Source organism: Nanorana parkeri, unplaced genomic scaffold, assembly GCF_000935625.1.
Source record: "Nanorana parkeri isolate BGI_ZX_2015 unplaced genomic scaffold, ASM93562v1 scaffold567, whole genome shotgun sequence".
NCBI classification, from domain to species: Eukaryota; Metazoa; Chordata; class Amphibia; order Anura; family Dicroglossidae; genus Nanorana; species Nanorana parkeri.
The window spans coordinates 432,250-445,651 of record NW_017306835.1 but is presented as its reverse complement, the minus strand read 5'-3'; the positions used below and the strand labels follow the sequence as shown (position 1 = coordinate 445,651).

General features: G+C 41.1%; 1 protein-coding gene across 1 annotated transcript in view; it reads right to left on the bottom strand.

Annotated features, from left to right (window-relative positions):
• MCF2L (MCF.2 cell line derived transforming sequence like) overlaps positions 1-13,402 on the bottom strand; it is a 181,184-nt gene that overhangs the window by 61,304 nt on the left and 106,478 nt on the right. The window contains exon 2 of the mRNA XM_018562248.1: positions 1,727-1,810. Coding sequence (XP_018417750.1) covers positions 1,727-1,810 — 84 coding nt within the window. The remainder of the gene's footprint in view (positions 1-1,726; positions 1,811-13,402) is intronic.

The following is a 13,402-nucleotide window of genomic DNA, read 5'->3' as shown; positions in this document are numbered from 1 at the left end:
TTAGAAATCGAACTTTAGAACATGGGGGGGTGGGGGGTGGGGGGGGGGGGTAGAACTTTCAAAAACAATTTTCCCCTCCCAAACAATACCAGACCCTTCAGGTCTGAAATGAGTCACACAGTGCAGGGGCCCACCACCAATTTATTCTAACCTGCCCACTGTTGAATGACATAAAACACTTGTTTAGTTACACAGATTTTTCAGTATGTTGTAGGTTGTCTGTGTTTAGTGAAGAGCACGTCATTATTCTACTTTGCTCATCTACTAAATCAAAAATAGTGCATGCACCATTTTTTTGCGATTTCATTGCAACCGCGGGCATTGCTGTACCAAGCGTTCTGGTGCAGGCAGGAGGCGTGGCTGTGGTGCCCTCCTGCCACAGAACGCAGGAGGCTTTAATTATGCTATCCAGAGCGTTCCAGCCACTAACCGCGCCAGAACGCACTGGATGTGAACCGGCCCTTATTGGTGGTGCTTGCATAGGTTGCTTTGTTTACCTTATTTAAGTTGTGTAGAGTCGCCATAAGAAAGGTATGTGATGTGACTATGTGGCAAAGAGGACCTACAGTATGTAGCAATTAGAAAAAAATAAAAACTCCATAGCACTTTTGTTTTAAATTAAAATCTGAAATCAGAAATTACACCTCTAAAGCTACAGGCATGAACTTTGCCACCAGAATTATGGTATTCTATTCTGATTTTGGGTCTGACTGAGAGACTTAGTCCACAGTTGAGCAGCTGGCCAGTGGGGGAAGAACATTATTACCACATCAAGGAGGACTATAGATGCTATTTGGTTTTATGGACACCTTAAAAAGTCAGAAAGGCATTCCAGGGTTTCAGGGGTATCTGCATTTTATTTATTTCTTTTTCAGACTTAGAATTTTTTGTTACATGGAAAGGTTGCTTTAATGTCAAACTACTATGAGTAGGAATCATCAGAAGTCTGCATGAAAACAACAAGTGGAGGCTCCCTGCCAAGGCCAGGGCGACAATGCCAGTGGGGACAGCACCAAGCCAATAGTAAGTGTCCTGGATTCTAGACACTCTGCAGAGTGGCAGCAGGTACCCTGAGATAGTACGCTCTATGTTCAAACACCAGGCACTGCTTGAGCCAGAATCATGGGGGAGGCTTTGGAAATGAATATCCTCATGCACAGCAGTGCAGCGTCACACAGAGCTTTAGTCAGAATGGGCATATTATGGCACTTCCAGTCTCCTTCCAGGTCCAAAGTGCTTGATTGTCTTGATTGATTGGGTTTGGATGAAGTAATTCCCGCAAATGCAGGAGTTACATTTTCCTGACACCAACAGCATGCCAAGATTGTACACTAAGCTGGGCATGTGTGGCTCAGTGCTAAATGCTAGTTAGTACTGGCAGTTAAGAATCATGTATAGCAAGAGAGACATCCAGAGTCTCCTCTGCCATTAAAAGCCACCTGTTAGTCATTTCTTTTTAATTCGCTTAAGTTCTGCTTTAATTAGGCAAAAGAGAAAAATATACAAAGTACAGTAACCACAGCAACCAATCAAAAATCACTTTCCTATCCTACTGATTGCAATAAAACATATGCAGATCGAAGTCTGCTTAGCTGCTATTAGGAAAGAAAACTTGTAGTTCAGGGCATTTGTAATAATAAACATTAATGCCAACCACTGCACATTGTTTTTTAAACAGCTGTAAATCCAAATAATATTCCCAGTTTCCTGTATTAGGACAACGTACCTGACAAATAGGCAAACTGCTGCTTCAGCTGATCCTCAATTTCTGCTGCACACATTGGGAAGGTGTCCTGATGCATGATGTCATCTGAAAGACAGAAAACAGCCAATTAATGAACAGTGATAACATTATTTGCTGCTGCACAGCATCAATGAACTGCATGTGAAATTTCCCTATACTTTAGCAGAATATTTAATCATTGCATTGCTGTGCAGCTAATTTTTACTTATTGCAGGCCAAAGCAACAGACTCAGTGTAAAGGCAGCCCTGCCCGCTGCTTCTTTTTTCTTTGCTTGCTTGGAGAGAAGGACATGCCCACGTGTGACAGTATTGGGAGCCTAAGCAGCCAATTAGCAAATTGGGGAATGAGTCACGTGATTCCCATACACAGAATCCATGGTTTTGGGTTTTTTTTCACTCCCGGTGGCCCAACGGTAAGCGAATAAAGGGAAATATAAGGTGAAGGCTGCCATTAAAGTGAACTTGTTGCTTTTTCTTAAATGGCTAAACACATTGCCTTTTTAATGGCAATCATGGTTAACATTTTACACTGAGATAAGCTCTGGCTGGTTTTAAATAACAGAGAACATTAAAGGAAGTGAAAAAGAACTAGGTATTCTCAGTACTGGAGTCCCAAATAGACAAGATGCTAATGTCTTACCCTTCTACTCAACACTGTAACATTAGAAACAGCAATGTTATCATAGTAAACATGTCTCATTTATTCAGAGTATGTGCTGGTTATCACTCAGGGCCAGTGGGCTATTAATAGTTTCTCACTGCATCTGATGGGATGTCTCTCTAATGGACATATATCCATTAATAGTCTTTCTAATGACACTTTGTAAAACACAGTAATGCATGCAAGGGCAGTCTCTCCATTGGCAGTGTGACCAACATCATTATGTATCTTATAGCATCCCCTTTAAGTGTGTCTAACATAGCAGTGTACCCAACAGCAGATTCTACAATGTGGCAAAGCATCTAATAGCAACCACTTTTAAAGAGAACTAAAGCCAAGCCTTTGTTTGGCTTCAGTACCTTTTTGGGTCAAAGGAGTACATTTACTAAGGCACTCCTGTGGCCCAAGCTCAGAATATAGCAGGCAACTGCCTGCTATTTGCTGACATCGCAGAGCCATGCAGCAGCCAGTAGGGATCCTAGCAATATTGTCAGGATCCACCTAGCTAACAGATGGCTTTGCCTCTATAGAGCCAGCTATGTCTGTCCCCCTCCCCTGTCTGTCTCTCCAATGAATACTGGGAGGGAGGAATCCCTGCAGGGTGCAGTGACTGACAATCTCTGCTCTCTGCAGGGAGAAGACAGTGAGCTGAGTGATCAGCGGTTTGTGATTGCTCAGTTCTCCATCAATAGAGCCGGCATGTGACAGCTGCAGAGTCACACGCCAGCTCAAAGAATTGGGAGGAGTACATTTTACTCTCCCAATACTTCTACTTAATGGCAGTGGATGTATTTACAGTAAGTATGACAGTATGTATGCCAACACTGTTGGCTGACATGGAGATAGAGGTTGGCCTGTCAGAATTTTACCATGGGTCCCCATGATTTGTAGTTTTGCCCTTGTATAAAGGATTGGGGAAGTAATAAACAGTAAACGTCTTGAGCTATTTCTTCCTTATATATATTAAGTGAATGTATATTCACAACCCTACATATTTTCTCATGGAAAGCAATCACATCTAGTACAATGTGTTCTCATGCCCACTGTCTGGCTTATACCCCCCACCTTCCGTTTTGGAGGGGGAACTGTAAACAATAGTGTACTGCCACATGGCCAAGTAATCGGATGCATTTACAGGGCACACCATGAGGTATTACAGACCCCATCTGGGCCATAAACAGATCTCATACTTCTATGTGGTGGATAAGTGTACTCCACAAGCTAGTTTAGGGAGGTCTGATACTTTTCTGAATGAAACCTCAGATATTTACGAAAATATATACTGCTTGAAATAATCAGATTTTCAGGTTAAAGATGAAGAATTGTTTGCTATAGGAAAAACAAACACTTTTATTTCAGGCTTACTATGGTAGTCCAATTGTCTTTCACAAAAGGGAAAAAATATTTGCGCCAAGCAATATTTTTAGCAATATATTGTGTTGCTTCAAAGCCACTTGAATTGTAATTGCTCCATTTCAATACAAAGTGAATGTCAGCACACGCCACAAAACTCCCAGAGCATTGTGCATGCTTGGTGCTCATATTATGTGTTATGTAACATGACCCTGAAGCCACCACAGCTGCCTATCTATAGAAATAAGCTGCAGGAAATAAAGCGACCAATGAAAAATGCGAGAAGACAAAACATTAGCATCATCATTAGTACTGAAATAAAATATTAACTGGCTTCCAAAATGTGAATGGCCACAAATTGCATTTTTCTTTAAAGGAATATCTCAACTTAAAAAAAATAAAATAAATGCACACACATTGATAAAAGAAAAACATTTAATTTAACAATTATTTCCATGATGCAGTGGAGGATCCTTGCTCTCTGTGTGGAAGCAAGGGTGTCTCTGCAGAGGTCCAACGCAAGCTCTGATTGCAGAGTTGTAGGTCTGAATGAGGGCGTATCCGAGCTCTGAAGATGAAGCACTGTTCCCATACAGAGAGCAAGGGTGCTTCTGTACAACATGTTGGCAGAGAACATACTATTTTACACAGGCTGTGGCTGCTTTCTAGATGATGCAAACTGAAAACCTTCAACACCTTTTGATTGTAAGTGGAATATTTTAGCTGATTTAAACTGAAAGTTCAATTGGACTTTATGTCATGATCATGTGCAACTTTCAGGTACCCATGGATACCATATTTAAGTTTACTGTAGCCACAGTAGAACCTCATTTCTGATTGGTTGCTGTGGGTTAGTGCATTTTACACATCACCTTACTGAATAAGAACTGCTGAGTAATAAAACAGTTAACTGTGAAACGCCAAAATACAATAGGAATGATATACCCACTTACTGAGGTGGATGAGGAAGAAGAACACGCTTTGTCACAAATACACAAGTCCCCTATAATTACACAAGTGTCTGCGACAGTGAAGGTGCTTCAAGAAGCCTTCTTTTCTCATTCTACAGCTCCTTCATTACTAAACTAATAGACTTTTTATGGCATCTTATCATACTATTGTTTTATGTGATCCCTAATGCATCCACAAATGACTCTTCATATCTGATGTCCAAATCATTTACATATTCTATTGCAAAAAAGACAAACCCATGACTCCAACGTCACAGTCACTGAAAAAAGCCCAGCAACAGTTAGGACATGTAAAAAGGTACCTTTATGTAATTTCAGCAAAGTCATATTTTCTGCCCGCACAATAGTTGTCTGTGGTGACAAAACAAAACAAAAGACTATGTAACTTTCTAGCCCCCCATATTAGTGGAAGGTACATGTAGCGCCTTCCCATGATGACTCAAACCTTTCTGAGTATTATTTTCCCAACAACATCACTCTTAAACAAGGGAACATCAAAAACTTCCCAGGACAACTGTCATTAAAGATCTTCAACTGTCACTGAAGATCTTCATCACTTCCCAACACTTAGGAGCAGATTTATAAACCATTCACATTCTTCACTGTGCAAACAAGATTTAGAGCGCTGTAGGGCCACTAGATAGGAATAGGATTCCTATCTAGGAATAGGAACATAAATTGATTTTTAATACCAATTTTACTTTGCTTCAATTAAATCATGTTCTCCAGCTGAACAAAATTAAAATTACATTGTTCACCCAGTTACCAAGTCTAGCTCTTTCAACAATTAATTCCCTTGAGCTGTTAGTTGGGTCCGGTAGGAACCTGTGCTACTAATATATATATACACACACATACACACACACACACACACACACACACACACACACCCCCTATATTGCCATAGGACGCGTGCCTTTACACGCACATGAACTTTAATGGCATCCCAGTCTTTGTAGGGTTCATTATTGAGTTGGCCCATCCTTTGCAGCTAAAACGGCTTCAACTTTCCTGGGAAGGTTGTCCACAAGGTTTAGGAGTGTGTCTATGGAAATGTTTGACCATTCTTCCAGAAGAGCATTTGTGAGGTCAGGTACTGATGTTGGACGAGAAGGCCTGGCTCGCAGTCTCCGCTCTAATTCAACCCAAAGGTGTTCTATCGGGTTGAGGTCAGGACTCTGTGCAGGACAGTAAAGTTCCTCCACCCCAAACTTACTCATCCATGTGAACACATCTCCACTTCTCTAGAGTCCAGTGGCGGTGTGCTTTACATCACTGCATCCAACGCTTTGCATTGCACTTAGTGATGTAAGGCTTAGATGCAGCTGCTCGGCCATGGAAACCCATTTCATGAAGCTTTCTAAGCACTGTTGTTGTGCCTCTCTTAAGGCCGCACGAAGTTTGGAGGTCTGTAGCTATTGACTCTGCAGACAGTTGGCGACTTCTGCCCACTGTGAGCTTCAGCATGCGCTGACCCCGCTCTGTCATTTTATGTGGCCTACCACTTCGTGGCTGATTTGCTGTTGTTCCCAGGGTTGTACTCATGCATGTGGGGTGCATGCTTTCATGCTGTTTCCGCCAAATTCTCACTCTGCCATCTGCATGATGCAACTGGAAACGTGATTCATCGGACCACATGACTTTTTTCCAATGTTCCTGTGCGAATTGGAGATGTTTTATCTTGTTAACTGCAGACAGCAAAGGTGTTCGAACAGGCCTTCGGCTTCCATATCCCATACGATGCAGTGTAGGGCGAACAGTGCGTTCAGAGATCACTTGAGAGGATACCTGATTAGGATCTGCAGTAATTTGATGCACTGTTGCCCTTCTGTTGTCTTTTACCAGTCTTGCCACTCTCCATTCTGCCCTAACATTGACTAGTCGTTGACGGCCACAATTCGCACATTCAGACCCAGATTTTCACACTTTAACAACAGCTGCTCTTGAACATTTAAAGAATTCTGCTGTTTTGCTGATACTCGCTCCATGGCTCCGAGCGTCAACAATCATCCCACGTTCAAAGGCTGTTAAATCGCATTGTTTACCCATATCTTCAGAAAAAAAAATTGAATCATTCTCTATGTTTTTTACTAAATAAATTAAATAAAATTAACTAAAATCACATCAAAGTGTACTATAGGTGCAACAAATTCATATTTTACAATAGCTGTCCACTATCAATGATCTCCTTATAGATTATATCATGTCATTTCCACCAGTATAGTGCAGTTCCCTTTAATCAGACTGGCAGAGAGAATTGCACATCAGATTGAACACATTTCCATATTGGTACTGGCAGCTCTAGGACCAGGAACAGCCATCTGGTAGAACAGAGCACAGACTGCAGCTTCCGTCAGTGTTTTCACTTAAAATGCGTCTTCCACACTGCACGATATGCACTCACAGGTTTCTGTATGTATATAAATAATACATACACAATATATTGCTATAGCAGGCTCAAATACCAGGCAAGCATCAAAGCACACGTCTATCTTTTCACTATGCTAAATACTTTGTTTAAAAACCTACACAATCTAGGTAGAACAATGATACAATGATGCACTCTGTTTTCCTATACAACACCCATAAATAATGAATGAAAAGCAGTAATGCTCAAAGGGCATGTATGTCATGCAAAGGCCATACTGCTGGACAAGGAGATGCAGTACTAACCCAGATTAATTAAATTACATATGATTGCATAGGACATCACCCATAAGTTGGCTGCAGGTATTGTCCTTCTAATGAGGGACTGCTAAAATTCTATGAAATGGACAATAACCTAAAAGTATGAATTACATGCATTCAGTTAGAAAGTGCATCCAAGCTTAGATCATGAGCTAAATTAAACATTTCTTCACCTAATTTACAATGAAATTCATGTGTAAAATTTAATTAATAGCAGACAAAATATAGATATATCGATTAATTATTTGCTAATAAGAGCTGGCCTCTGAAGCAGATTATACACACCTTCCCTTTGTCATTAGGAAAGAATACCTGGTACTTGCACGGTATAAGATAGCATGTGACCTAATCCCCTTCCTCCCATTTAACAGTGCTAGTACTTGGTAAATGGCTTGCTCTGTAAAAGCGCCAGCTGGGATGAACTAGAAGGTTATACTGAACTCTTCCTACTTGCTCCCAGTGACACCCAAAATAGCAAGGGATATATATATATTTATATTTTTTTAGGAGAAATTGATTTTCCTTTTATATGCATGAATGTAGCCTAACACAACATGCAAAGTGACTTACCATCAGATCTTGTAAAATCTATTACTAAGATAAGTGATGGGACCTTTTCCTTTAAAAACAATTAAATGGCAAATGTCAAAGTAACAATGATAAAAAAAACTTCACCACCACACACCTTACTAAAACAGAGCCTGACATACAGTATCCGAGTCCCTCAGGGGAGAAGCAGCTTCCAGTCTATGTTTCCTCATAGCAAACAAGCAGTTTTAAATATGTACTGCTTAAAGAAACATGTACTAGTTAATTAAAGATTTACTGGATCTGACCAATGACCAGCCAATCAGATGGCCTTTCCACTGGAACACATAGTAGGCATCCAAGGATGTGCGAACAGCTTCTGACTTTGTTGTCCTGGAATTAACCCACCACCCAGTATCTTCAATAGAAGATTTTGTATTTTTGGTTAACTAAATGAACCACATAGGAAGAACTTACATTTTTGCTTGCCATCAGTCTTTTCTATGACATCCATCCATTCTATGACCATTTAATTGTTATGCTGCAGAATTCTCAACAAGCATCCTGACTTTAGAAACCATTGGCATATATAGGCAAGGCTCAGGAATGGGAGGCTCTGGTAGCTGTAATTTTGTCATTTGACACAAGGTTTCCCTAGAATAAATATAATTCTGAAACAGAAGCTATGAGGGAATTCATATACCATATAGATGTACCCTGTCATTTGCATATCTCTTGCCTTAAAAAAAGAAGTGAAGCCTTTACTTCTCTTTTAGATCGCAGGACTACATTTAATATTCTACTCCTATTACCACAGTCGGCATATACCGGATAATGCCCATTTTATGCTGACAGCGCAGAGCCGTGCCGCAGCTGGGAAGGACAGACAGCTGGCTCTGCCACTATAAAGCCAGAGCCAGCTGTGCCGGGACCCGCCTCTGTCTGTCACTCCAATGAGCGCTGGTGAAATAGTGAGCAAAGGGGGGAATCCCTGAGAGGAGCCATAACTGATAGTCATCGCTCTCTGTATGGAGAAGCTGTGAGCTGAGTGATCAGAGGTTATATGATCGCTTAGCTCTCGGTACACAGAGTTGGTGTGTGACAGCTGCAGTGTCCCACACCAGCTCTAAGTTTTGTGAAGAGTATGTTTCACTCTCCCAATGCTTCTCCTTTAAAGTCCTTAGAACTGTAGTCAGTGGAATCAAGTTATCCCTGAGAAATGACTCATAGCCCACTATGTCAAATACATTGTGGGTTGAATTATCATTTTTGATGCTTTATGATGAAAATTTTTCCTTTGCAGTCTACATTTCAGCACAGCTGCAGGCACCAACTATACATCTGTTCCTATGAATCACACCTTCAACATTTCAGAGAATAAACAGACAATTGAATTAACATCTCATATTTTGCTCAACAAAACAAGCTACTGAAAAGTTCAGTGCCGTATTTTAAAAAAAAATACTTATAAACCAAAGCCAATTCCCCCACTATTAGCAAACACCCACACACAATAACAATATTTTATTTTTTTTAAACCAAATTTTATTTGATTTTTTCCATATAAAATTTCAAAAGAAAATAAAACAAATATACTATCAGCAGGTTACATAAAGGTGCATATCCATATCTACTATACATCCTACATGTAAGATGCGTCAGGGTACATGTGCTGTCCGCTCTCATGTTAATCAACTGCATATCAGGTACAAACACTGTGGAATTGCTGGATCTGTTAGGAGCTTAAACTTGACCGAGTATCTGGCAGGTAGGATGTAAGCTAATCCGGCACCAGTCTCAGACTCCCCGGTGCATTCGACACATCTGCCTCTAAATACCATTTTAATATATCTAAAGGGCTGAACCAGGTGAGTTATCTCCGTTACCGTTAAGGTTTTCACGATTAAATGTTTCCATCTCTTGAAGAAGGATGAGGCCTGTTTATCTTTGTGCATTTCAGCCTCTAGTCTTTCCTTAGCCAGTAAAGCTGTCAAGTCATTGATGATTTCCTGAATCTTGGGGGCTGTTGGGGCATTCCAGTGTCTCATGAGACATCTCCTAGCCACCAAGAGACATATGTGCACCCTTTATATTTGGTCTGACCTCGTTGGTTGGTAGAATGATCTAGGTAACCAAAAGAGACACAAGGAGTACTCAAGGTCTGGTTTCCATGAAACAATAGTATTGATGTATATAAGAACTTGATTCCAAAAGTACGATATCTTTGGACATCCCCCGAAGCAGTGGTGTAAGGTCGGGCGTTGTAGTCCACATTTAGGACATATTGATATTGGATGGCTTGGTGTAGAGGGCGTCGTTGCTGGAATGAAGTAAGGTACATAGGCTCGATGTAGAATTTAAAATTGGGTCTCCCTCCAAGTTTCGTTAGTTATTATTGATCTCATTTTGGTGTAACCAGCGAGGAGTTTAGGGAATAATTCTGGATCATCAAAGTCCCTTGACCATCCTTTCACACTTGACCCTGAGAGGGTTGTTAGAAATAGAGTTTGTAGTTTTGGGTATAGTGTTGATATAGAATATGCTTTGTTAGATATAAGTACGTCTAGGAATGACGATGAGAAAAGGGACCTTGGCGTTCCCCTGAAACTGCGCCACGCGGTCTTTAGCTGCAGAAAGTGTAGAAAGTCCTGGGGAGGGATACGATATTGTTGTATCAGATCCTTGAATGAGTAAGGGGCGAAAGTTTGAGGGTCAAATAGTTGTTTCCAGTAATGGAGACCCTTCTCCTTCCATTTGTGGAATGCTGAGTAATCTAAGCCTTGAACAAATGAGAGGTGCCCCATGATGGGACATTGGGAGGACATACATGAAGTTTAAGAGATTTCCTAATTTCTCGCCATACAGTAATTGTGTCCCTAATCAGGGAAATGTGTTGAATGTGCTGGGGTAAGGAGGAGAGCTTGCAGTGGAGGACAGCTTTAAGATCCCATGGGTTGATTAGCTCTGTCTCCAACTGGGTGTTCGAATAGACTTCGCTCTCAGATAGCCAGTCTAGTGCATGGCAGAGTAAACAAGCCATATTGTACAGTTTGATGTTCGGGAGATTAGTTCCCCCCTCACCCTTCGGGAGCCAGAGTTTCTTGAAAGAAATTCTCGGCAGTCTCGCTTGCCAGATGAATGTTGACATGGCTCTATTTAGGCAAGAGATATCTGTAGTCTTTAACAGTAAGGGGAGAGTTTGCAATGGGTATAGCAGCCTTGCAAAACTCATCATTTTAATGAGGTAACAATATTTTAATACAATGTGTACATAGCTGGTATAAGCCAACTTTTGCATGCGAGACATAGTTGGCTCTTATTGTGCTTTACTGCTTGGGCAAATAGGTTGTTTGAATAAGGAACTGCCTTTTACAAGACAATATCATTCACTGGAATGTACAATGACATACAGGGCCGGATTTACTTTCCCTGCATCGGTGGCCCACACTACATTTAGTACTGCCTTCCCAAAGCAGGACTAAATGTAGAAGGCAACTTACTGCCCGGGGGATTCCACAACGCTGCTGCCCCTCTGCGCCCTGCCGCCCCCGAGGCCTGACCTCAGAGGCCTTGTGGGGAATCCGGGCCTGATGACATATAAGGCTACTGGATATGTTACTCGTTTTACAATTGAACATGCAGTCAAGGGTGTAACTATAGCCAGACCATGCAACTGCCATGAGGCTCAGAGTGATCTAGCTATACATTGAACAGACTGCAGTTAGCAAAAGTATTTGGCAAATACACTTGGGTGAAATTTATGTATATAAAGCTTGGGAACCTCTAAATGATTGCAATGAAAACAATTCACATTCTGTATCATTAGAAGAATTGCCTTAGTGATGGAGCTTAGAGAGAGAGGGGACCTCATAATGGTTTTGATAGTAGGCCCCATCACACATAATTGAATGAGAACTATGAGGTGAGTGCTTTTTTTAGTAACAGTATCCTATACAGTTTCTGGAATGGGTCCATATTTACTATTACATTTCTGTATGTAATTGTACATTGTTACAACACTGTTTCAACCAAAAATAAGACCTACCCCAAAAATAAGACCTAGTACTATTTTTGGGAATTGCTAAAATATAACACCTACCCTGAAAATAAGACCTAGTTGTGACCATTGCCAGGGCCGGTGGTGTCATAAGAGGGAACTTAAAGAGCTGCGGGAGAGAATCAGCGCTGCCAACTAAGCCAGCGCTAGAGGAAGCGCGGCGGCAGCGGAGAGAGCAGAGCCGCATAAGCTGATGTTTCCTCTATAGCGCCGGCCCCAGTCACAGGCGGAGTGATACCAAATACACTCCGCCTGTAAGGAATAGATAGTGAAAGTGCTCATTCTGGTTACTAACTTGCTCTTGGAAAGGTACGGCACCCCTGATTGCCCTGATCACCCTATTCTTAACTTTGCCATTTTTAATTATTTAATTTGGATTTGCAATAACTTTGGATTGCTGTACATTAAAAACAAAATAAGACCTACCCCGAAAATAAGACCTAGTGTGTTTTTTTGAGCCCAAAAAAATATAAGACAGTGCCTTATTTTCGGGGAAACACAGTATGATCAAATATAGATTTTTGACTGCATTTGTGGGAAAGATCCACTCTTGAATTGTGCAATCAAGCCATATATGATTTTGTTTCTTTGGAGCCTGGTTAAATCCATGCACATTTTTGGCTTTCGCACTGTGTTTCATTTTCATTGTGACCACAACATGTGCTCATAGGCCAAAAAACATACCTTCTTTACAATTTTTCCAGCGCACTGTAAGCCAATCCATATGTACTTTAACACGTGCATTGTGGTTTGCTGGGAGGCAGGAGCTTTATTTTGGCTATATGATATTTATATAATTTTAAAGGAACATTGTAGACTGAACATTAGGGTGCATTACATAAAAGGATTATTGTCTGTCTGCCGTCATACACTAAAGAAAGAAAAAGCTTTAAACCTAAGTTAGATCTTCTATTATCAGGTCAAAGCCTTCATAAGATGCATGGGGGAGGCAAACAGGCAGATGGTGAGAAAGAATACATAATTTGGGTGGCTGTAGTTTAGTTAGTAGTTGGGTGATATTGAATATACTGGATAATTATTATTCAACTTTACAAAAGAAAGTTTTTTCTTCACTCCATTTTCAGATTGCCTTTATATAAAACTGCTCTAGGTTTTCTTTTAAAAGTTTTTATTTCCTCATTTTGTAGTGGGTCCTCACAGCGCTCTGCCCCAGCCCCCTGCACTGGTGCCTCCAGTTAAGCAGCTGCTGTGGAGGCACTCCGTGCGTGCCCGCAGTAGCTGTGTGCGTTCATAGATACACAACCCTGTGGCAGGTCACGCCTCTCCCCTCCACCCAACAGTTTGTTTGATGACTGAAGCCGCCTATGGCTCTTCTGCCATCAGTATCCTTCCCTCGCAACCAGGAAGTTCGGGGAACAGAGGATCATTTCGGACCAGCG